Source organism: Ischnura elegans, chromosome 12 (genome assembly GCF_921293095.1).
Source record: "Ischnura elegans chromosome 12, ioIscEleg1.1, whole genome shotgun sequence".
Classification (NCBI taxonomy): domain Eukaryota; kingdom Metazoa; phylum Arthropoda; class Insecta; order Odonata; family Coenagrionidae; genus Ischnura; species Ischnura elegans.
In genome coordinates, this window is record NC_060257.1 from 32,279,402 (window position 1) to 32,306,375 (window position 26,974).

Sequence of the window (26,974 nt, forward strand, 5' to 3'; positions counted from 1 at the left end):
TCTAACCTGAAATGAAGAATCCTTGACCACTCTGTACGTAGGGTTAATTTTCATAAAATGATAAAAATATGATTTCTGCGTAAAAGTGTATAACTTTGGTGCTCCATATATTTTACAACAAATTCAACACCTTATAATACATTTATTTTTCACTATATATTTAGCAGATTAGGGAATGTGACCAATTGTCAACTTTGAAAAAGTATTGAAAATACACTCAATTGCATTGAACATCAGCATATAACTATAAGGGCAATAAAAATAATAAAAGAAAGAAAAAAAATAACAATGACTATATACTATATTTATCTGAATATACTCCCCTCTTTTTTCCTCAAATTACCACGGTAATAGTAAAGGGGGGACTATATTCAAACGCATTTTTTAAATGTTTTCCCGATACTGAAGCCTCAAAATGAGAGGGGACTATATCCAGAGGGGTACTATATTCAGAGAAATATGGTAATAAAAAAGAAATTTAGATCCTCCCACTTCACCCTTAAACCGCCACTGACATCATTAGTTTTTTGATTAAATATCTCCTTCAAGGAGATCCACTCACTGACGGAAAGAGTAGCTCATAAGAGAGTAAATGCCAAAAATACCATGTGAGGCCAATCAGGGGCGCCTCCATGGGGGTTGGACCTAAACACTAAAATCGTACATCTACTATGTGAAACAAATGGCTCACACTCTGTGAGACATAAACCAAAAAATTGATTCCTTTATCAATGAAATGCTCTCTTAATAAAAATAAACAGTAAAAGTAACTTTATCGACAATAAGGTAAAACCTTAAGAGGAAGAATGTAACTTTTGGAGCATAATAATGAAAATTTATGGTTTAAAAAAGGTGAAAAAACATGAAAAAACTCCTTGAATCAGGCTAATGAAAGACCATCTGTAAATAATCCTCATTTCCATGATAGTAAATTGACACACAAACAGCGTGAGAACACAGGAATATTAGTGTACTTGAGATGTCGCGACTCCACTAGCAGACTCCTAGGGAATTCATTTAGATTTTTTATAGCTCACTGTCACACCGTCAGGTCCTAAATTTACTTCTAATCCTTTGATCTTTAGGCCATTTCCCTTTTTATCCGTCTCAAGGCTTCCATGTGCTTCTTCACACACAACTTCTTTAGACGTGACTCCTTCACTCATGACTTCCGCCAATTGATCCTTTTCAATCTTACGCTCCTCATGAGCTTTCTCTTGCACAGTCCTCGGCACTTCCGGAATGAAGTACGCAATAAAGCTAGACAAACCCAGCACCACATGCTGAAATTAGAAAGATAGTTTATTTCAATATTACAATAAAATAAATCCTCCAATATCTACCAGTGGATTAGGTTTTCATTGGGTTTAACTTCTTATCCCCTCATATATGTATTTCCTAACCCTCCCTTTCCTACCTATCAGGCATATAGCCAAGGAGGAGGCCCAAAATCTTTTTCCTATGTGGCGACTACTTGCAAAACATTTACTGAGGAGACCACTAGCCCAGGGGCACCTATCCCCTAGCACTCCGTTTTTCAATTTAGATAGATTTCATAAGGCCACTCAATAACCAACAATGGAAACGAAACCCTAGGGCAGGTTTGCAGGGATACACTCCTGGGGCAGGGACTGTAAGCGCGAGCTTTTCTCCTCTGCACCCAGAAGGGGGGAGGACACGAAGGAGAAAGGAAGGAGGCGCCGCCGCGATAGAAGCCCGACGACGCCTCCGGGGAGGGGATAGGGAAGGAAGGGAAGGGACGAGGAATCCCGCACCATCACAAAGGCGGGCGGGCCCTACTAACAGCGAAACCAAGCGAAACGCAATTAATATGCTACGAATCCTAGTGGATTTTCCTATGAGATGAGAAAAATCCATCGATCGAATTGGTAGATACTCAATAACCAACAATGAATTTAACTTTCAGTAAAATATAATTTTAATGAAATACAAAGCAGCATTAGTAGAGTATCATTGTTTACAGACGGTATTGTTTGGGACCTGATAAAAAATGTGCAAAATCAGGGAAAATGTAAAATGGGGGGATGTAAAATCGAGGTTTCACTGTAGTTTTCTTATTTGGGCAGTGGCTGATATCTGTTGGTGTAGTTAAGGGGGCTATAGCCTCTCCCCTGTCTTCGGGTCACATCCCCACACACTTGATAAAATTGAAATTTCTGAAGGTTGCCAATTCGTACAAAACTATTCACAGCAGACACCTGATTATCCGGCCGCTGTTTATCCAGGTTGTGGATTATCTGTGGATGATTTTCACTCACGCTCAATTTTTTTCGCTATCTTTATTTAAAAAAAATAAACTCGGATGCAAAATCACCGGAATTACTGCATTTTAATGCTAGGATACACTAGGCTTATTATTTCCATTAGGCTTACCCCTTCATAAAACAGAAGCGATTGAAAGGAGCACCGTGTTCCTGTTTTCCAAGCTTCGCACTGAGCGACCTCGCTCTGTGATCACAGATACACGTCCCGCAGCAGTTGCAACCCGGGCAACTTGTGCAAGACATGACTGAGTGGCGTGGTGCCTGACAGTGTAGTTTCCAACATTGAGCAGTGGTTTTGAAGCATTCGTGCAAACCACTTTTCTGTACCTGTGATCACACTGCCACGGATACGTGGTTTTCGAAACCAGGCCTTGCATGGAGCATTAATTATACGAGTAAAACCATGTTATCGCTATCAAAAATATCATGGATCATGTGAAATAAAGAAGGAAAGAAAAAACCTCTGATTGGCACTATAACTGCACACCAAAATTTGGTACGGTGAAACCTCAGGTCGATGATGCTCCAAATTCCAAGAAAAAATGTCTTGCAAGAAGTCTCTCCTTATGAAGCCTATTAACCATAATCTCCAGATTAACTCACATGACTAACAATGTTATCAGGAGAGGATTTAATTCATCTAATAGTATCAGGGGGTTAGTCACAGGTGTCATGACTCCTACATACGTTTATAAATATTTTTAATTTTCATTAGTTCAATAGTTTTTGATTCCTTATGAGGGGGTAAAGGGAGTGCATATGCAAATTCATGGCTTCAAGTCCCAAACCTGTTTCAGAAAATGTTTGAAATGTATTCATCATAAAGCATTGCTCTCCCTAAAAAATATTATACATAAGAGAACGTTCCTCTCTGCCGGGGTGGTATTCGATACTCCCCGAACCCAGTTCATGACCCCCCCCCCCAAATTTGATGCAGAATTCACCCTGCCTACTGATCAGATATTTTTCCACGGTGGCTGGCCATTAAAAACCATCATTTTCATGATTTTTGTAGAAAGTTCTTGAATTTAGGCTGCACCTCAAATATGAGCAAACCTTGATTTTGAGTCCCCAAAATGAGGAGAAAAGCTGCAGCATATATTAGGAGAAATATGGTAATAACTACAGGAGTAAATCAGCATTTCAAACAATAGCAATAATATTCAAAATTGATAAATGCAGAGATCACATTAGGTGATGTTGACCTGATTTTGTTGGTTAGTAATACTTGGACTCCTACCTATATCCATATGTTGGTAACATTATGTTTGCAAGATGTTATTCAGTTGTTCAATATTTTTGTGTGCGGCACCAATATATTTTGTGCTATTATCTCATTATATCTGTACTTCCAGTGATACCAAATAAAATCAGACATGACATTAATCCTAAGTTTGCATTCATAATTTCCATTGGCATCCTTCAAATAACTAATAGATGGTATAGCGGTCAAATCTGAAAAAAGTTACGTTTCACTGATTTTCATAAACTGAACAATAAAGTGCACTTACCTCAAAGACAATTACAAATAGCAACTGCATGGCTCGAATATGCCAGTAATGAGGAGAAAATGAATACGGATTTTCACTCCAGGGAGGCTCTCTAAATCCTCTGTATCTGCAAATTCCAGAACCATCTCCCTCTGATTCAGATATGTCAGGCTTTTGGTACTCTGAAATTAAAAGAAAAGCCCTAAAGATTAGAAGTAGTACTTGGTCCTAAATTAAAGATAAGTAATTCCACCAACATATCCTACCCATTAATGAATTTTGTGGACTCGCAACATTAAAATTACTGCACTGCCTAAGAGAAAATCCATAATGGTCCAAAGAATAGTGAAGATAATCAGCATCATACCCATCTTAATTTTTGAAACACAATATAATTTAATAACACTCTTTTAAGCATTATCAGGTGAATGAAATATGGCAATTAAATAACTCATAATTTATTTGATTATCAGCTGTCATGAGATTAAAATAATCTCTTAGCTCGGGAAAGGGCGTGCAGTGTGTAGATGACACCCCATGGTTCTTGTTTGACATATTGTACGTCCATTGTTGTATTTACATCACCTTAAATATTTTTCATTTCTGCCCTTTGGTTCCTGGGATATCACACCAAGTTAGTGCGTGCCATCCCAGGTGCGGCCTCTCACGCTCTCAGAAATTTTACAACACATGAAAATTGTGGAAAAAAATAAACCAATGTCCGTCCGAAGAGTTTTTCTTCACCAGTTATACAATGAAGATAAGTGACCACTGTGCAAAACAATTGATTTTCACTTGCAGAATAGAATACATCAGTTTCATTGCCCTTTCAAGAAATGTTATACATACATTCGAGAATTGGCGCAAGAGGCCATACCTGGGATGGTGCACGCTAAATTGGTGCGATATCCCAGGAACCAAAGGACAGAAATGAAAAATATTTAAGGTGATGCATTAAAAATATGGAACAGGTCGCAGTAAAAAATAGGGAAGTGATAAAGAAAAATCCGAGAGTGATTTTATCTTCAGTTTTGTCTAAAAAATGCCAAAATTTCAAAAATTTAAGTGCGATGCAGTACGTTTCCCCGGTATCTGATTGCAAAAATATTTTTTGCTATTTATTTTCTAACCAAATGGAATAAATCTGTGGGAGCGTACCAAAATAGATTCACAAACATTAAAAATAAGGACAACCCTAGGATGGATGCCTAAAGTCTTTGGGCTAAATTACATATTATATAATAAATAGTTATAAAGTATAATAAATAATAAAAGGAAACTTACCTGAAAGTGTGAAGTTAACAAACCCACTTAGACTATGGTCTTCAGATATTGTTGATGTGTACATAAGGCGAGGAATGAACTCTGAAGTAAACGCAATAATGCATCCCTGAAAAAATGGACAAATGTCAATAGTTAAAGCAGTAAGTCTAGGGTAGGTCCACCAAAGTTAAAAATTTTTATTGTAAATGATGGGTTCAAATGGAGAAACTCATTCATAGGCCCAATGCATACAGGCTAGCCGAAATATGCATACAAAAAGGGGGTACCTAAATCCATTCATTTAGGTTGTTTTGATTCACTTATACGATGTTAGCATATGATGTTGGAAAAAATCCAGTGGTAACTCTAGAAGACCTGTGCAAACCACAGGGGGGAAACAATTCTCGAATGAGTTAAACTCTTTTCCACACACTTCGTAATTCTATCAAAATTAATATTTGAACACATTACTTTATTTAAGAAACATTATGATAACTCTTTTTAGCTGCAGATGCTAGTATTTTTCTTTTATATAGGCTTTCTCCTTTTTGTTGACACTCATACATAACTACAAAAGTGGAGTCGCAGCGCCTTCCCTGGAACATACTATAAACTGGGGAATTCAACTTGATTTCAACATTATAACATCAACAACGTCAACAAAATCAAAGTGATATGAATTACCTATATCTACTGATTTTTTTTACCTCTACCCTCTTAGTGCTGTGGCTTTGTTTCTCAGGTGAATAGTGTCACAAGTCAAAATTTTGACCATGGGGTAGTTAATTTTTCAAATCAATAATAATGCAGCCACTAAACTCTTGAATGAAAATCATCATTGGTTGTAGTGTTAAAAATTAATATTATTAGAGTAAAATTTTAAGAAGCAGTAGGTTGATTGATATACCAAAAAAATGACATGGCATAATTTTTTTCTCGAAGTTGTCAAATTTTATTTAACCATCTTTGGCATTTCTTGCCAGTAACACTCTAAGTGGGTGGCACTAAGATGGTTAATTATAAAACAAAATGAGAAATTCTTTACTGCAAACCTCATTTATATCAAAATTACACGAAATAATGCATTTTTCATGTAAGATCTTATTGGTTTCATACTTTAAGGGATCCTTATGAAGCGACATGAACTTCTTGTATCCCCGTTCTAGAACTGGGCAGAAAAGCATTAATCTATTTCATGATCGATAATTAACAATCTTAACCAGTGGTGTAACTAGGAATAAGCTTTGGGGGGGATGGAGGGTGACCCACTCCCCATGTCTGGGGGTCTGGGAAAATTTTTGAAAAATGATATGCCTGTAAGTACATTTTACATCATTTTGGCTCTTAAAATTTAAGCAGATGCGGTTAATATATGCCAAAACTAGACAATAGTCTTAATTTTTTTTCTCTGAGGCTTTGGGGGGGGGGGGGATTTATCCCCTCATCCTCCCCCATAGTTTTGCCACTGATCTGAAACCATTGACGAGTAAATTAAAATGTTTAATATAATTACATTGACAGCCACAGCTAAGTATGTAACTGCATGCTGAATACTGTCCCATGATGCTAATTTTTTTATTCTTCGAGGCAGTGCCCGTCTGTATTGCCTTAGTAATTTATCAGCATCCACCCGAATTTCCGCAATGTTATTAATGACAGCAAACAGAGGCGCCAATGGGAATGCAGCCACAAACATAGTTACAAAGCCATATTGGATAACTGCAACAAATAATTACAAGATTATAATATTGCATTGGAAATCTTTAGCATAATGAACACCTTACTGACAAATTTTTTTTTTTGACGTGCAATGCAGTTAACTCATGCCATGACATGAGGTCTGATATACCCCACTCAAAATGTTGTAATTTGCTATAAAATACTCATAAAAGATATTGGCATAGAGCAGTGGCAGATTCAGGATAGGGACTAGGGGGGGCTAAGTGGGGTTTAAAATTCCAGCAGTAGTGGAGGTTGGAAAAAAATTACCATTCTATCTAGTGTAAATTGGATACCCAAAGGGAGGCTATAGCCCCCTAAGTCCCCACCATATATCCGTCACTGGCATAGAGGTAATTTAGCTGAATATGCTTTTTCTGAATCATAGTTTGAACAAATAACTATGATTAATATGATTCATAAATATGATTAATAATAATGTTTATCGTAGACAGCTCTTTCTATTCTTAAAACAAAGGGAAACAAGAGTACAACACACTATAATTCGGAATAAAGGATTCACTGAAATAACTATGTAAAGTATATTATTTACCCTAAAATAATATAATTTATAAAATGCTACATATTCTCATTGTACCCTGATTATTTTTTTAAGTGTGTGTTGTAATTAAATTATGCATGAACATTTGAAAGCATTCACGCTCCAAGCATTACGGAACCTGGGTGCCATAGAGCTCTGCTCAGTGGCCCAGAAAGCCATTTCATTTCCCCATCTGAGGGAATTTAATTTGTACAGCAATTCATGTGAATTTAATCACCATTTACATGGCACCTTTCAAATATGCGTCTCAAATTTATAGTTACCTATTTCCAGAATCTCTTTGCAGAAGATCTTAGGGTTTTCTGGTGATAGATGAAAATCCTTCTCCCATCTTTGCTTAACTTTTACTGTTTGGGTCGTATCACCACCACCACCAAGAACTATTTTATGGCTCTTGATCCATCTCTTCGTACGGCTGTAGAGAAATTCACAGAGATAAGAGTCAGTGTGAAACGAGATATTCAAAAGTTTCACTTTACATCTGGAAGTAGTCACTATCGTGGCTATTAATTAACCGAGAAGTACATGTGAGGTTATTATTAATGTTATCCCTGAGATTTACCCTTGATTTGTGATGAATTTTTTTCATAGAAAGCTCTATCTTGGACTTGGCCAATAAAGAATTTTCTCCGAACTTAGCATTTAAAAACAGTAAACTACTGTTATCTTTTCATCAACGAAGTTGAAAGTATATGAATTCACTTTGTGGAAGATACAGATATAATAATAAAGGCACTTTGTTCTTTCCACGAGGGTTAAATGCTCGGCAGCTGGTTTGACGTATTCTACGTCATTATAAAGCACAACTGCATCTCTATATCTCTATACAAGCCATAGCTCTTTTGACCATCCTTTCATCAAGTTCATGGAAATATCAGAACCCAAATATTACAATTCTTCTCTTCTCTAGTCTCTAGCCCCTTCTTTCGATTAATTAAGTTCAATTTTACAATATGCTGATGAAAATATGAACTTAGGGGTAGACGGATGGCAGGGGTCATTTGACCCATTTTCAGAATTAAAATTAGTTTTTCTCTCATTAAAATATTTTCTAAAATGTTGAAACTTTTTGCATTTTTGTCAAAATGTTGATGCATTACCTTAATTTAACTAAAATGTTTTGTTTTTAATTTTTAAGACAGGTTTACCTAGAAAGACTGCAGGGGGTCATTTGACCCACAACTTGTTTTCATGCTATTTTCTACTTAGTGTTGTGCATGTCATATAATCAGTAAGAGAAAGGCCAAACAACATTCAAACAGGGATCTAGCAATATCTGAAAATTCTCTACCACCACCAGGATTTGAACCCAAGCCCATGGGGTGGGAAGCCAACACTCTAGCCATCATACCAACCCAATCCCTTGGTTGTTCTGTACCTTAATGATATGTTATAACAAGTGTGTTGCCTACACAATAACTTGAATTTTAAATGCATCTTCTTATGACAAATTAAAACTTACGGGATAATGATTTCCTCAAAGAGGTTCAAAAGTTGTTTACCACCCATAATAACCAGCAGTTGAATCAAGAGTTCAGCCATACAGCTGCCTGAATCACAGGTATCTTGAGCAAGAAGTGGCATTGCTGAGTCACCAGGATAGGTGTACAAGTGACCCTATAAATAAGTGATACAAAAAAGATGTATGTCAATACGCCCAGGTGGGAGGAAAAGGGGGTCAACCTCATGAAAGATTATGTTGAACATTCATACCGCTACCATAATTTACTCTTGCCATCAAAATTATGTGTATCTACTTCCTAAACACGTGATGAAGCAAATTTTAGTATGTACTCAATATAAACATGGGCAGAGTAAAAACACAGGCAGGGGATCTAGGGGGAGTGTGGCCCCCCAACTAAAATAATAATTTTTACTAAACAAATTCAAGATGAAGAAATTCAAATGCAAATGCAAAACAGATTCAAGTGCAATGAAAACAAAAACATAAAAGGGTTAAATGAATTTTAGTCTTAGAATTAAAATGCTGTTTTCAGTGGCTTATTTGAACAAATTTTCCAGGGGAGGGCTGTTTCCCTTGGGGTATTCCATAGCCCCTAAACTCCAGCAGGATTGATGCCTCCCCCCCTCCCGACATAAAATGCAATACAACATACATTCCATTGGTTTCAATTCCTTTGATGCAAGAACTTAAATAATGAAATCTCAAATCATTGTTTAATTTTTTTTGGTTGGTGACTGGTAACCAATCATGCAGCCTTGAATCTTCTTTCCATGTAAATTTATGAGGTATGCCAACTTGAAAATGGCCCAAGCAATAGAAGACACCAAGCTTGCTCAGAGGGCAATCATTTATTGTTGAAACAAAACTCGCTCAATGCCATTAAGACTTATAGTTATGTGTATGTAGAGTTTAATAACAGCGACGATGGAGGGTAAATTTCATTTATTAAATTAAAGAGGAAAAATATTTTCACGTTACACAAAATTAACTCTTTTGTTCACAAATAAGTTTAAATTTTTAATATTAATCAAAATGTGAGACTAGGTGAAGTTTATTGATTTTCAAATATGTTCCAAAAATTATTTATAATGAAAATTCCACAAATTAAATTATTTTGTCTCTTACCTTCATAAATGCAATATAAAACAGTGATGAATAGCAATTGAAGAATTCAAATACATATACTTTCAAAACATAGCTTCTGTCATAATCAGCTTGTGTTACGGGATTTTCCATATTAGTCAGCCAATCAGCAACACGGTAATAGACCTGTACGAAAAAAGATAATATTTCCATTATATGAAAATAAAGGATGAAATATTGGAACATGTTTCAGGTTAATAGCACATTAAAACATAAAACATAGAAATATTTTATTAATTCACACGCATTTCTCAATTATATTCATAATGCATCATGCCGATATCATGAGCATAAACTGCATGAGACTGTGGCATGAAATAATCTATTCAGCTTGTAATGCAGAATATACTCACCAAGTCAAGAACAATAATGATGACCAAATTGATGACAGCTGTAATGAATGATGTCAGAGTTTTGGAATTATTTCTTATGTACTCATTTTCACTGAAGTAAAGAGATGACCGCAGTGATATTGAGTACACTATGATTCCTAAAAGAGCACATACAACCACGGCTGCCTGAAAATAAAATCAACACGCTCAGAAATAAGGTGCAATAAATAAATCTCCTTGGAATTCTTGGAAAATTTTTTTGCATACACATCACATTCTAGGCACATAATTTGTACTCATTGGGATGTACCAATCATTTACTAAAAGCATTCGTATCCCTCTAAAATTGACCTTGAATATGAGGGAAAATGTCACGATATGCTTGTCTTCATTTCAAAATATGAACATCCTTCTCCACACTCTTTATATTGTGATATACCGACCATATGTCCGGTATTTCTTTCGCTGAGTAATAACCCGAGCAGGGGATGATCGCATATGTGTGGATGAGCGTGCTTATGACTGTGTGTGTGTGGATAGATTATCATGCCCCGGGCATGAGGTATATGTGATTCACGAGTGTTTTGTGTTGGTCAGCACGGATCGATGGTTGCCCCACTCGACAGAGAGGCACAAGTGAAACCCCTCTTGCCTCAAAAAACCCCATCCCTTGTGCATCATTCCCCTCCACATGAGTATAAATCCACGGAGAGAGAGAGCCTAAGGGTGAGAAATGCTAGCCTGGTCGACGGGGAGAGAACGGGAGTGGTGAAGTGCCTGATGGTCGTCATTTCTGGGGGTGACCAAAGAGTGCTGTTGCAGGACGAGATTGTTCTACGGAGGTAGCCAGAAGCGGAGCAAGATTGCAGACGAGCAACAGACAGGACCAACGCCCAGAGGTCGGGAGGAATACAGCCCTCGATCCCGCGGACACTTGGGTCCAACATTGCGTCGCATCATTGACGACTCCTACTGCTCAGGCTCCGACGAAACCGTAAGAACGTCGCAGTTAGCGACCCGTCCTCGTGCTTGTTTGCCCAGACCCGAATTACTCCCCAAATTGTGAAGCCAGAATATTTGGTTCTCTCTCTCTATCCTGGTGCGCCGTATCTAATCAACAAACTGTTGACTCATTGTCAGAAATCTGATTCAGTGTGATCACGAAAGCAGCCTAAAGACTTGATTTGGGCATATTGTAAACTCAGCCCACATATTCTATAAATCACGAATTGTTCTTTTTGTTTTTTGGAGGGGGGGCAATTGAATCATATCATATTGTGCATTTTTTTCGTTCACCTCATCTTCATCAGGGTATTTAATTTCGATAAATGTGTGTGTATGTTATGCAAGTGGAAAATATATTTTTTTCGTGTCTCAAAGTAATCAACAACGGTTCGATCATTCCGTACTCGGGATTATTGATGCCCTCCCCACCCAATAAAATATGTGGCGTTTCATGCTCCGTCACAATATAAATACATCACATGAATGTTTCTCTTTAAATTCCCACACTTTTGTAACTTAAACAGCATATTAAAAGAGATGCAAGGTATGAATATATGCTCTGTTTCTGTTTCACCCCATTTTCTGCCTATTTGAACTGATCCAAATTCAATTCAAGGATAATAGGCCTGAAATGAGTTTAACCTCAAATAGCTGCTAACTAAAGTAATACTTTTGCATTACTAATGCCCTTACTTCCAAAAAAAAAGGGAGGAAACCTTGGTTGTACTCAGGGCTGCTCAGAGGGGAGGGGCCGACTACCCTTGACCACAAGCTAAGGTGGCTATTTCTCTTTGGGGGTCCTCACACCCAAACTCTACCTGGGGTCACAAGAAGTCTGTGGGCGGCCGTGGTTGCCCTTGTTAATTTAATTTCAAATGAAAGTGTTAGCACACTACCTCCAATCGGCTCATAACTTTTTCTAACCTTGACACCCCACGCCCTGTTCAAAAAAATGGATATGTTGGTATGGTAGCCACCGAGTCCGTCCACCGGGTTGAGGATGGTGGGTCAACCTCTAGATATAGAGGTTAGCTGCAATATAAGCAAGTTTACTTGTCGAATAAGCAGTCGTGGACAAAAAGTGGCGGTAATCCAAGGTGTTCTGGGTCTATCCCTGGGTCAGTTAGGCCATCTAAATGATACACTAAACCTGTGAAGATACCGTGACTTGGCGATAAGAGGCTGCCAACAATTATGCCTCACATCACCCGGAGGCGAGGGCAGCAGCTCTCCTTCATATGAGTGAAGGTGGAGATTACGATGGTCAGTACAGCGACACTCATTACACTTCAGGTGTGGTAACATTTACTTTAACGGCTGTAGTACTGCGATGTGGAAGGCAAGGGGAAACCACCACATTATTATCCCGCGGAGTCGCAGCTACTCCAGCGTCAAACCAATCTTAGGATTGTTGACTAATGATGATGATGATGATGGTATGGTATTTGGAGGAGGCGACCGACAGCTGAGGTCATTTACGCCATGAGGGAAGGGGAAGGTGAGGAAGGGTGGAGAGAAACCCGGCGTCAGCATTAGCCTGCTCTTAACGAAAGGCACCAAGGGGACCACGGCTTAACGTCCCATCCGATGGACGAAGTGTTGAGCTTGAAAGGTCCTCCACACAACATACAAGAAGGGATTGGGCAATCTCTGAAAAATCTCTGCCACCACTGGGATTTGAGCCCGACCCCACCCGGAGGGAAGCCACCACACCAACCCGATCCCCAATGGATATGTTACTGGTGCCATGCGTGCATCTATTTATTATGTACTTGTAAGTACAAAATAAATCTCTCTCAGTATGTTAAGAACTGTGATATTCACCATTACTCTACTAGACAGATTGATCAACCACACATCTTATATGTACACACTCGAAATGCAAGTACTGGTCCAAATTGTATGGGCTTTCAACTCTACAATTAACTGCCAGCTGAGCTAAGGCTCAAAAAAGTGTAGCTGTGCATTTAGGACTAAGGTATTATGTTTTACTCCATTGATGAATTTTTTATCAATGTTTGACATGTGTCGTGTATCCAATGAGATCCTTCAGTTTCTTTAACCTGATGTGTCCTATATCAGTATAACCAACGTAACGATTTGATCTCTGGATAACTAAAACATTTTTATTATATTATTATATAGAAAAAAATCCCTAAACATTGTACTGCATTAAAAAGAAACCAAATATGAATGGTCTCACCATAAAAAACACAACTGTCAATGAGGCCATGGTCTTCATTACCCTCTCCCACAGTGGAAAATCATCTGATTTATTGTCTGAATTCTTTTTCTTAGGAGGTTTATACTCTGGTCTCTTCTCCCATGTGTCCCGATCGCCTCCTCCAGCAGACAGCATAGCCTCTCCTCCCCACCTCAAAGTGAGACGTGTCTGGGTTCGTTGCCAATATATTAAAAAACCAGCCGCTGAAATACAAACAAGGTCCTCATTAATAATAAATTTTAGATCATCTCATCATGCTGCAGAAGCATTATTCCAGACACAAAAATGTGTCCTGAGAATTATTGCTCATAAAGATAACAGATATCCCTGCAGACATATTTACAAAAAATTGCATATTCTTCTGGTCCATCTTGTGTACTTATGGGCATGCAAGTAGACAAAATGGGCATTTAATTAAGCAATAAACTGCCTGCAGGCATCAAAACAAATATGTAGGCTCCCTCTGGCCCCCCCAAAACTATAACCATGGCAGTTCACAAGTTGTACTGATGGGGCAAAAAAGCCCAGCTATGGCTTTTTTTATTCCTGGCACAGTTCCAGTTTGATTCCTTGCTTCCAATGGGTTTGAAATTGCAAGTGAAAGTATTTCCATAACGTAATGTTTATGTTAATAATTATTTACTTAATTGCTATTACATATTTCTCACCCCAGAAAGACGTAAAAATGGCCATCAACACAGTTGCATTGTTGTCAAATAGCAGGAGTAGCATTCTCGCTCCACATGAAGAATTGAGCTTCTCTTCAGAGCATGAAGGGCAAAGAGCACACATCATCTGCTTCCCAATTTCCCCAGTGCATACGTCATCCCTTTAAAAATTTGAAAAAGAAACATGAGGTTTTTTTTTTCAAGAAATTATAAATGGGTAAAAGCTTTGCATTCCACTCTGATTATCATATGGTATTTATTCCAAACTAGTTGCACAACACAGTAGCATGATCAATTGGTAAATATGTATTTGTAGCATTTTCAATTCTACGTAATATTACGTCTCCTACGATTGTATGTACCTAGTGAAAATACGTATGGACGTAATGTTACATCTTTACCCCTTTTAGACTCAAACCATAGTACTCATGATATAGTACATAAAGCATAGGTGTATTAAGGCAATAGTTTTTGAATAATTGGTAAATGACTGCAGAAATTTAAGTCAAATCGCTTAAATTATGTACTTGAAAGTGGTGACATAGTCCACTCATTGCACTTGTGTTGGAATATGGATAATTCGGGCAAGGTTATCATCGTAGAAATGAGATGTTTGCAGATACTTGCACACTCGCCTTTAATTGTACCATCACATCATGGAAGATATACAGAGTACAGTTAGTGCGCACAAATACATATCAGAGTGTGCCACATGCATAAGACAAAAAACAAAACAAAATACACATGAAATTAACCAGCAGAAAAACAACGGAAATATAGATTAACTATACAATTTAACAACTTGAAAAAACTATACATATGTATTAAAAAAATATGAGCATAGATTTTTTCAAACATTGTTTCCTTAATTTTGTTTGTCAACCTAGATAGATGTTGTTTATGATGGTATAATATTTTTTACTGACATGAATAATAAGAATATGTGGCTGAAACAGCAAGAATAAGGAGCGGAGGGAAAATCAGTTTGCGAAGATATGTAAATAGATAAGAGTTGATCCTTACAGTTAAGATGAGATGTTTTTGGCTTAGACCTATCACACTTTCATCAAAATTCCAAAATAAATACGTAAATTGGCTTAAAGACCTTGTAAATGAGGACTTCTAAGTAAAAGGGTTTTTCTGTCTAGTTGAAGTTTTTAACTTTGCATAGTCAAATTCAAAGTGAAAAAAGATACATCTAAGAATGAAATTATTGCAAATTGTCACTTTCCATAAAATTTAAATTGATCATGCAACTAGCTCCACCACAGGCATCTTTAGGTATAACATTTAATTCAATATGTACCTACAATGACTTGCTTAAAATTGACAGGAGAGTTACCTATGCATGCAGATATACAGCAAAACTAAGCTATGATCACTTTAAATTTTGTTGAAAAGTTCTACTTATCATTATGAGTATCAGATACGTCTACAAAGTGAGACACGAAGACCAGTCTTAAGGGGCTCCAACCCTCAACCCTACCTGCACCACCTCTCAAAAAAAAATTTAGTAGCCTTGTGACGACTGCCTCCATTACATCTTCTAAGAAGGCCCCTTAGCCCCAGAGCAACTCTACTTTGACACTCGATACAGTTTTTAGTACATATTTTGATACCGTAAATTTGAATCACCTCAGCCACCCCCTATTGAAAAAATTCATCCAATTCAATTGAATTCAATAAAATTTTTCAATATTCAATAGAACTTCCTCATATCCAATTGAATATCCAAAAATTCAATTGAATTTGAAGAAAATATTAAATTAAATTTTCAAATACTCAATTGAATTCCCAAATATTCGGTTGAAATTTCCAATATTCAATTGAATTCACCCCCATGGTCTCCACTGGAATTCATTATCACGATTATCACAAATCACCAATGATGAATGGCTTCTGAAGTGATCACGCAAAATAAAACCACTATCACGACTTTAATGTACGTTAAATCTTTACTTCTCCTATATTTCTAACTATTCTATCTCCTATATCAGTATTATTTAACCTTTGTTAAATCCAGGCAGCGTTGAGTTACATCATTCGTGCTCACACTTCAGTGATATATGTAGTGAATACAGTGAAAGCCTTGATGTGATTGCTGTGTTTTAGTGTGTTCATTTAATAATTTATCATTTGTCTTCAGTTTTTGAGTGATTACTAATATTTGTACTCAACATAATTACGCGTACCTACATGCATAACGTCAGTGACAAGAAACTACAAGTATTGTCAGAGTAATGTGTATCTTGCAGGTGTGTTTGTGTGAAGTGAAATCCCTGTGTTCTCGTATAAACATGATTGGCATATTACTGTCGTGAAACACACGTATTACGTTGGCATAATGCACAACCAGGATTATATTCATTAGTAATTTAAAGAAGTCTTCCTCAGATAAAAACATGTGAAATATTTGTTGGAGTAGGTAGTAGTTATCCTTAATCATGCCAGAACTTTTGCTTTTTGATAACTATTCAACATTGTTATAACTGGTGAAACTTGTGGTTCTGATAATCATGGCAAAGATTTTGCTTTAAGATGACTATTCAAGATTGTTAGAACTGATAAAAGATGTGGCTCTGGTATAGCTGTTGTTCTGATAATCATGGAAAATCTGTATTATAGCTTTTCGATAACTATTCAAGATTGTTTGAACTGATGGAAGATGTGGAAAAGCACAATTAAAGTTTTTATGACACTGCTTAAAAAGAGATTTCAACTGTAGTTTCTGTTTACATAAATTATTTATTTAGAATTCGGAATTTGAGAAATTTAGATTTTAAGTATATCCTACCTTATAAATTTACCATATTGAACAAATTTGTATTTTCAATAGGGCTAAATCACTTTTAAGAAATATATTGATAATTGCTGCTCTAAAGCTAAATATTATACACCTAATAAAAATCAAGTGGATTTCTTCACAAAAACATCTCTTTGCTACACCATAATAACTTAGTCCATTATTTTCATAAAATTATATAAAAAACTTTAAAGAATCACCCAAACACCATCCAAAGAAAATTTCTGGCTATGTGCCTGGATTAAGTGACCCCTAATTTGTTCAAAAAATCAATTATACTTTTACTTACATTGGCACTTTGTCAGGTGAATTCATTCGCAGAAGTCCATAAATAAAACAGCATATCCCCACCAAAGCCGGAAGCATAAGTGATTCTGTGTAAGTTCCCAGCCAGGCAAAGTAAAGAGCAACTTCCTCACCAAAATAGTCTCGTATTTCATCAAGGGGTTGATTATGACGAAAATTTCTCAGCCTTGCCCAGTCTCCCAATGAGTTGGGTTTTCCCTGATGAGTTCAAACAAAGGTTAGTATGAATGGTATGGCTCTGGACTGTAAACAACTAAAAGACTAAAAGTCATTGTACACATTTGCTAGTTTTTAAAACATCATGAGCAATACTTTACTAAAAGCTGATCAAACCATACAGATTCTTTCTGTAAGAGTACGAAAGCTGTTACCACTAATGAAAGAAGAGCTGCTTCCCCCCACATAAATACTACAACTAGTACAGCAGCCATATGCACGAATTTGTAACGCTGAACCAGTAGGAAATTATCATTAACGAGTCAAAATCATCTGACTTTGTAAAAATCAACTTTCATCATATTAGAATAATTTTCACCTTTGCAGGTTGCATTAACCCAGACGGCACAGAATCCTCCGTATCTAATTCGTATGCAGATAGTATCCATTGACTACCGCTCCGTCTATTTTTGTCAATGGATACTATCTGCATACGAATTAGATACGGAGGATTCTGTGCCATCTGGGAAACTAATGCTTGCAAAGTAGATTGATAAAATTATTAGTGAATGAGGTAATATTGTGATGGTGAGAAGCTACAATTGTTCTGCAAGCAATGGTCATTCATCAGATAATAAATTACTATTCATGTCTATAATAGAGCAAAAAATCCACAGAGAAAAAAATCATTCGCCTTGACCGGGATTCATTAAGCTACCGGGAAATGCCAGTTAAGCTACCGAGGCATCATTCTTCCCTGTGGAAATTAACTGGCTAAAGCACTCGGCCGGAAATCGAGGGATCCGGGTTCGAATCCCGGTCAAGGCGAATGATTTTTTCTCTGTGGATTTTTAGCACAATTTGTGCATTGCGGGTGACTCCCGTAAAGTTATCACCGTGGCTGGTCCCGGTATACTTAAATTCTATAATAGAATTACAGAATAATGGTTGCCATGATTTTTCCTTACTATAATATTGTCAAATTTCGATAAGCGTCCATTTGTATGCAACCAAGTACCACCTTCTTGAAAACTGCTAGACAGTCATGACTTATCATAGTGTGTAAAAGTTGTACACTAAGTACAACTAAATAGTGTACCCAGTGCAACAATTTACACTCAGGAATATGAGGAGTTTGTCCATGAAAATTTGTGTCATGAATACTTACATCCTTGCCTTCATTTTTAGAAAACTTTTCTTCAATACCGCCTTCATTTTTGCAAAAATTGTCATGAAGATGGTATGCGTCCAAGTATGCTCCCTCAGCCAGAAGTTTGTTGATGCCTATCTGAGAATATAAAAGAAAATGAAGTCAATAAATAATGGAAGCTAAGATCTAAATAAGAACTATATAAGGCATCTACGGAGCAAAGCTTGAAATTAATTGAAAGGATCGTTAGACCTGGCCATTATCATCACTGGTCAAAAATATTAAAATTCACTTGATGAAACTCTCTAGGCATAAATCAACATAATCCACAGCATCTAACTAATTATCTGGGAAGATGCAAGTACGTATGTAGATAATTAAAGGCAAACATGTTTTTAAAACACAGGTCGTTTTTCAGCTACGGTCCTAGAAAATGGCCATAGTTACATAATACCAAATGACATATTGTCCAAAAAACATCAGTAAATTTATAGCATGTACTTGCACAAAATTATTACACCTCATCCACCAATGACATCTCACCAAGGCTTGACCTCATCACAGCCATAGTTCTTTTTCTGCTATGCAATTTACCTTATGCAAATTACTTGATTCAAGGGGTAGAGGAAATCCTTTAAAAGTCATCATAATCAAACTTAGTGTCAAACCATCGATTGTAAGACACTACATATATATATCTGCTGGGGCGAATTCCCATATCGAATATCGAATTTTTGAGGGGGCTCGGGCCCCTCAGGCCCCATGAAGTCGGTACCACTACTTGTACATGACCGAGGCAGAGAGGCTACAAGATGAGCATAAATTGATGCCCAGCATTGTCCACCAGCCAGGGGGATGTATCCCAATGCACCCCCAACAAGGAAATGGATGTATCATGGAAATAATGGATAACTCATTGAAGTGAAGTGTTCAAGAATCGGTGTACATCATCATTTATCTCAGTGTCATGGTTTTGGGAAACCTACCACAGTATTCGGTAAGAGTTAATGCAAAAAGGTGTGGAAGTAGAACACGTCCAATCACTAAAGAGCATTACAAGAGTTAATGCTTCAACTGTACCCCTATAAATGGTATTTTTGCCTGAAATTATAATTTTAAATCCCTAACCAGTTAAACATGAAATTTTTAGGCAGTAAATTACTTGATGGCTCATTTCATCATCCCACATGCCTTAAAACCTTACATCTATCTCTAGTTAGCGGTCACCTTCAGGAGTTTGGTACCACTTAACACAGATATCACTGGATTACCATTATTATGATCTTACCTCTTCTTCCTTGCTACCATATGAAGCCCTCCTCATGATGTGCCAAATAGCTTGCGCCCGCTCCGATGAAGAGAAGAAATCTTCATTATTCGGTGCAGGGAGGATGTCGAAGAACATCGACCTCTGGCGATGGTACGGAGACAGCGAGAGGTTGGCGGCCTGGCGTTTCTTCGGGTCAGTGCAATTTTCCGGTGCACTCCCTTTGAGGGGCTTAGATATCTCTAATTTCTCTGCATATTCTTCCATCTTTTCGAACGGGATATGTATGAGGAGAAAACGGGGATAGCCCTCTTCGTTGGAAGACTCTGGTCGATGCAACACCAGACCTTCCTTCTCAAGTTCTCTCTCAAATTTTATCCTCTTCAGGTCTTCATTATCCCGAGGGAAGGTGAGCACAAAGTCGCATCGCTGGATTTGCTTTGGCTTGTTGTCGTCCGCTTCTGTCACACCCTCTTCCACATGTTGAATCAAACTGTTCTCGACAAGGGAGAAAAATATTATTATCAATAAATATGATCACGACCATGAATGTATGAAACAGAAAGGAAGCATACCCCTAATCAGATACATACTTAAAAATTTACTTTAGTGGGAGTTAAAATCCTGTGTGCAAGGTTGGATTCTTTTCTGGGGGGGCACGAGGGTCCAACAGGTCTTCTAATATTTGAGATTAAAGACAACATGCAACAATTACTGTACAAAATATTCTCTTTATTTTATTATGAAATTTATTACTATGAAATTAAATGATTGAGGCTCGGTAATGCTCAAAATAAAATGGACGAAATGATACCTGTATTATAAATCTTGTCCATTTTTTAAGTGTATTGGTGGGCACGTGCCCCCCCTAAATCTGCCAATGCCTGCGTGGGTTGCTTTTACCGACATGTTGTTGTCAATTCAAAGGCACTGGAAAACCATACATTTCATTAACGGAGGCATATATGTATTTCTTTTGACTAATGTTGAAAGCAGGGGTGGGCCAGGATGGGCACAGGCCCAACCCCTGGACCTCCCATACAAAACCAGGGAATTTTAGAATCGAAGTCCAAAGTTAAATTTTATTTTATAATGTTAAAATTAATTGTATACAGTTATAGGCATATGGAAAACCTCTCAGTTAATTTGCTGAACAATTATGTCTTGTCCCTTATTAACTCCGTAAAATGAAACAAATACACTTGAGGTGACTTTTATGACGTATTTTTCCAGGTTAACTCAAGGTTAGGCCCACCCATTTTATAATTTGACCCACCACAGTCCCACCCATGTTACACGTACTAGAGCGACTGCTGGCTGAAAATCAAATTCATTGTTTTTTGTTGGAAGAAATTAGGATATACGACTTTATCAAAAAAATGAATGTCAAAGGGCCCCTTGGCTTGTGATCTCCTCTGCAAATACATTGTGGGTTGTCTCAGGTGGATTTTCGGGCACAGGGGCATGTGCTTAAAAAATAGACAAGATTTTAAATACAGTTATCAATACGTTCATTTTATTTGTGCATTATGGAGCCTCAATCAATTAAATTAATATTAATAACTTTCATATCAAAATAAATAGAACATTTTCTAGAACAGTAATTGTTGTATTTTGTTTTTAATCACAAATATGAGAAGACCTGTCAGACCCTTGTGCCCTCCCAGAAAAAAATCCTGGATCCGACCCTTTGGGTAGTCCCCACAAGGGTAAGCATTTCATGCCTTTCAGTTTTAATACTGCATTTAACTTTTTAAGATGATAGAAACTTCTACAAGTGAGAGTGACCCCTATAAAATGAAGGTCACTAAATCGTGTGTATATTCAACTTGCAGGCCACCCGGCGCTGCTTGGGAAGGATAGAACCCAGAGAAGTAGAAAAATTGATAATCCCCCCACTATAACATATCACGATTGACTCAAAATGGAAGTGAGATGGTGAACAGAAGACGCTGAGCAATAAACAATGGTAAAACGATTTCCATATACATACCACGCACAGGATCAGCTTATAACCCGCCCCACAACATTGATTGTTATGTGTGCGTAGACCAAAAATATCCTGTGGAAGCGTACCCCAACAAAAAGGTTCGAACAAAACGATTAATTAGCGTGTGTCGTATCCTTTTAGTTATGCTTCTCCTTTGTGCATGTGATGAGGTGTGCCTATCCAACAGGATGTCCAATCGCAGGTGTTGTATGACGTGAGGTAAAAAATAATAATGAAAAAACGGCGAAGAGGACGCAACTGAAAGTAGCACTAAAAGGTTTGTAAGCATGTGATGCATATATGCTATGCGCTGGGTGGCCTGCAAATTGAATATATACACGATTTAGAGACCTTCATGTTATAGGGGTCACTCTCACTTGTAAAAGTTTCTATCATCTTAAAAAAATAAACGCAGGATTAAAACTGAAAGGCATGAAATGTTTACCCTTGTGGGGACTAGACACAGGGGTGGATCCAGGATTTTTTTCTTGGAGGGCACAAGGGTCTGACAGGTCTTCTCATATTTGTGATTAAAAAGCAAAATACAACAATTACTGTACTAGAAAATATTCTCTTTATTTTGACATGAAAGTGTTGCTACCTTTGGTTGCAATCCGTGCCGCTTTTTGTGAACGCATAGCGGACAGACAAGCAGACCACCTCTTTTTATATATAGCAGTCTACCCGGCGTTGCTCGGGAAGGATAGTACCCAGAAAAGTGGTAAACTTGGAACTTGGAATTCATGGTCACATGGCAGGATTTTTAGGCTCGCAGAACAGCAAACAATCGAAAAAACGAATTCCCTATAACGCGCAAGGGATCAGCTTAGGCCACGGTTACTATGCATGAGAGTTCTGACGAAAATGTACGCTATTCTGCTCGTGGATCCAAAGTTCTCGTCAGAACAAGGCGGTTACACTGCGCGCGTTTTCTGATATTCTGATAGAGAAAACATTTCCGTTGCACTGCAAAGATGAACGAATTTGATGAATTATATTTTCTTCAAAGTCCTTTGATGAAATTATACTTGTTAAATGGCGGTAAAACAGAGTATGTCAACCAGTTATTTCATGGCAGAGATGAAAAAGGCGAGTTCTGAATGTTATTTCAAGATGTTATATCAATTTTTCCTTACCCATGGTGAATTAACCAGATCACTCGAAATCAACTCACTAATAAAACAATAAAACATTAACACCAAGAAAACGCCCAAAATAGACTCAAAGTCGCACGAAAAAAATCAAATTTATTTGATCGCTCAACTAGTTCTGACGACCTCTCGCATGTTCTGACGTGGTAGCCGCTGCCAGTGTAAACACCCATTGTAAAACAGGCGTTTTTTTGTTCGGACACATTCGCACGTATTCGTCAGAACTCGAATGCATAGCAACCATAGCCTATCCCGCCAACGTCTTGTAAACGCATACCCCAGCGAAAAGGTTTACGCAAGAAAGATTAATAGCTATTAAATAGCTACCTATATTATTAAGACTATAGTCGAGTGCAGTATCCTTTTACGTTATGTTTCCCCTTTGAGCGGCTAAAGAGGTGTGTTTATCCGTCAGGATGTCCAATCGCAGTAATGGTATGTAGGGACGTAACAAATGGTGATGAGAAAACGACGCAAAGGACGCGTCGGACGCAACCGGAAGTAGCACTACGGGGTTCGGGAACATGATATGCACCTGTGTATTACCTTTGGTTGCAATCCGTGATGCTTTATGAAAATGCATTGCGGACAGACAAACAGACATCCTATTTTATATAAGTTCAAATGATTCAGGTATGACGTAGAGGATGTACAACGTGTAGAGATGAAAAGTAGTAACACGTTTCCCCTATCATTTAAAGCATAGCACAGTGGGCGGAAATAAAAAATAACTTGGCAAGACCCTAAATTTTCACCATTTTTTTGGGAAGAAAAAATGATTCAATCTGATAATATAATGTCTTTGGATTTAGGAACTCTACATATTAAATTTTTATTTGGCTTGTTCATTAAATCATCATAAGCCATTAAAAATGAGAAAAAATAATTTAAAAATTTCATATTGGAATTTTCGCAAAAATCATGTTTTTACTCTCGCTCGTTTGTCGTTAAGCTGGTTTTTCATAAATGTCAAAGCATATTTTCTGAAAGAAAAATCATAACCTAAGAATTATACGGAAAATTTTATTGGTTTTTATGATGCATTTTTCATTTGATAATTAAAATTTCAAAATTTTACCACTTTTGGAGTGTTTTTTCATGAAGTGGTAAAAAAAATCTTCATGAAGGCGACGTGTCTCGATCGAAAAATTTATATGGCAAAAAAACATAAACCTTTATCATACGACAATATCGTTTTTCATGCTTATGCTAAGAAAGGTTTATGGCAGTAAAGATGAAGTTGAAATGGGGAAGAGAGAATCGCTACAGTCTCAGAGGTTTTCGACCATTCTGAAAGCCTTATCTAGTGGACTTCTGATTAATGTAGGGCGTTTCCGCGATTATTGCTCTTCCGCTGCGGCCCTTTAAGTGGATTCATGGTATTTTATGCCCCCAAATGCAGATAAGAGTCTTATATATGATGTGTCTATTGGAAAAGGAGCAGTTCTACCTGTTGGAAAATTGTAGGAGACCCTTGAATCGAGACATAAGGATATTCAGAGGTTCCGGGAGCAGCAATCCAGAAAATCTTCAAGAATGGTGTCGTTCGAGGATATTTTTCGATATTTCGGATAATATCATCGCACCGATTCAAAACAGAGAAATCTAAAAGTACCCAAAGAAGCTAGGATTTCCTTCTGAATGATGAGAACACTGGCTCGAATGGAAACAGCTATGCGTTTGGTTCAGATGACGATGACCTTCATCTTTATTTATTCAAGCATGTATTACTTCCATGTAATCAAGGCCGTAGCCAGGGGGGGTTCAAGGGGGATTGATCCCCCCCCGAAATGAAAAAAATTAAATTGATACTTAATGCTCGCTTGGTGCTCACACGACGATATTATATAGCGGCGCAGGGACATCTAGTATTCCAATGCGACTTAAGTCAATAATTATCTAAGCGAATTTGTAGGTGCAGTGCGTGTAGTTGTAGTGCAGTGTGTGAAATAATAGTGCTGTGAATTAGTAGAGAGGTGAGTGACTTATGAGCCTCCTGAGGGACCGCAGAATTGACATCGACACCGAGGAGTTAATTCATTTGTTCGCTGCAAAGAAAGCTAGAAGGCTAAATTCAGTTTTATAACAATATTTTTATGTTTTCCTTTAAGGTTTTATAATAAATATGTATGTTTAACCGTAAACGCAATTTTATTTATCTTATAAAATAATTTTATGTTTGTCTACTATTCCATGAACTCCGAACTCCTCCGAAAATATTTTCTGGCTACGGCTTTGCATGTAATTATTCATTCATTTCAGATACAGAAATACTAATTTCAGATACAGAAATACGTTTTTATTCCTAATGAAAACTATGAAAAATACTTGCATTAATTTTAGGGACTAAATTGATAAAATTCTCACTCAGTGGGATATCTGTGGAGCGGGGTATAAGCTGATCCCATTCGCGCTATAAGGAAATCGTTTTTTCGATTTTTTGCTGTTACATATGAATACCATTATTATACATGCTTTGTTCCGTTACTTAAAGATTTTGCCATGTAACCATGAATTCCAAAATTCCCACTTCCCTGACTAGTATACTTCCCAAAAAAAAAACGCCGGGTGGCCAGAAGTTTCCAATAATAACGAAATTCCAGGAAAAGAAAAAAAACTAAGAGAAAAATTCACCGAGAGAAGCAGAACGCGAAAAATTTTCCTTACTTGAGTGGGTCAATCCTTTCGACCACTCTTCCAAGAAGTGACGAGGCGGAGGAGTCCATCTTCTTAAGATCGACGCACACCCTACCACTTCTTCACATCAACTAGCGTTGGAAGACCCAAGCGGAACGATAAGAGCCCCTAAGCTTCCGAAGCGGCCCCTCCCAAGAATCTCCTCGAGTCGTTTACGAAGCGGGGTGCGAAAGATAATTCGACGAAATTCGGATGACAGACGCGATGCTGCAGCATGTGCTTAACGGTTGCCCATGGCCAGGGCTGGGAAAAATATAGGATGAGGAGTATTTGAAATACAAAATACCGCTCCTAATGCATTTTAAATACAAAATACAGCTTCAAATGTATTTGAAATGCAAAATAAAAAAATACCTTTGACTTGGATATTCGAAAAACAAACTAAAAAAAGGTATTTCAAGCACAATTTCAAATAAAAATACATTTGTATGGAAGCAAGGAGGTTTAAAAAAAATAAAACCGTTATATCTGTTTTCTTTTGGAGTTAACAATTAATATTCATCGTTAAAACTTTAGCGGGTGCTCGTCATTATGATTAAAAACTTTTGGGCTATGTCGCCGCGTCAATTCTTTGGGTGGCACCAACGTTTCCCGACCGATGCTGGTCGCTTTTTTAGTGGAGTTCTATCCTTGATGGTGTTTAGGAGATGTTTTATCTGTATGTGAGGCGAGAAGATTGTCCTTATCTGGTATTTTCGTAGGATATTTCCTATTACGTCAGTCGTCCCCTTAATGTATGACAGGAAGGCTTTCTTCTGGTCGCTGAGGTCATTTGTGGATGAATTCGCGGCTTCTGCGGTGTTGTTTTTGATTTCGTTCTTTTTGATGAATTTATTAAATGTGCGAAAGATAACTCTGTCGTCGAATCCATTACCCCGTAGAATGGCCTCTAGCTTCCGTCTCTCTTCGGCCAAGTATGAACATTGGGGCATACAGTGTTTCGAAAACCAACAGCAACAAATCGGTACCTGCACGCTTTATCTCACCATCACCCAGCCCAAATAAATGGAGTGGTCAACACCTTGATTCACCGCTCCTACACGATAAGTGACCAGAACAACTTTGCCGAAAACGAAGAAAATTTGTCTTTGCATGGAGAAAACGATTCTAACGAAAACGAAGTAATGCCTGAAGCATAATGTCACAGAAGTGTTATCAAGGTTACTTCAAAAGTATTTTACAAATGTATATTTTATTTTAGAATGGAACATACCAAAAATCTGTATTTGAAATACAAAATACAAGACAAATTCAGGTCGTGTATTTGAAATGCCAAATACAAATTACAAAATAATTGC

The 26,974-nt window shown here is 37.4% G+C and overlaps 1 protein-coding gene across 1 annotated transcript; it reads right to left on the reverse strand.

The window, feature by feature from the left end:
- Window positions 1-387: 387 nt before the first annotated feature.
- LOC124168844 (anoctamin-3-like) lies at window positions 388-25,765 on the reverse strand. The gene is made up of 14 exons (XM_046547193.1): window positions 25,647-25,765; window positions 19,860-20,331; window positions 18,590-18,709; window positions 17,249-17,463; window positions 14,157-14,317; window positions 13,468-13,691; window positions 10,281-10,445; window positions 9,910-10,053; window positions 8,782-8,936; window positions 7,583-7,734; window positions 6,552-6,757; window positions 5,060-5,165; window positions 3,797-3,957; window positions 388-1,283 (listed from the first exon to the last, which is right to left on the reverse strand). Exons 1-14 carry the CDS (start codon window positions 25,703-25,705, stop codon window positions 1,014-1,016), a joined length of 2,610 nt encoding a protein of 869 aa, XP_046403149.1. The 5' UTR covers window positions 25,706-25,765; the 3' UTR covers window positions 388-1,013.
- Between the last annotated feature and the right edge of the window lie 1,209 nt (window positions 25,766-26,974).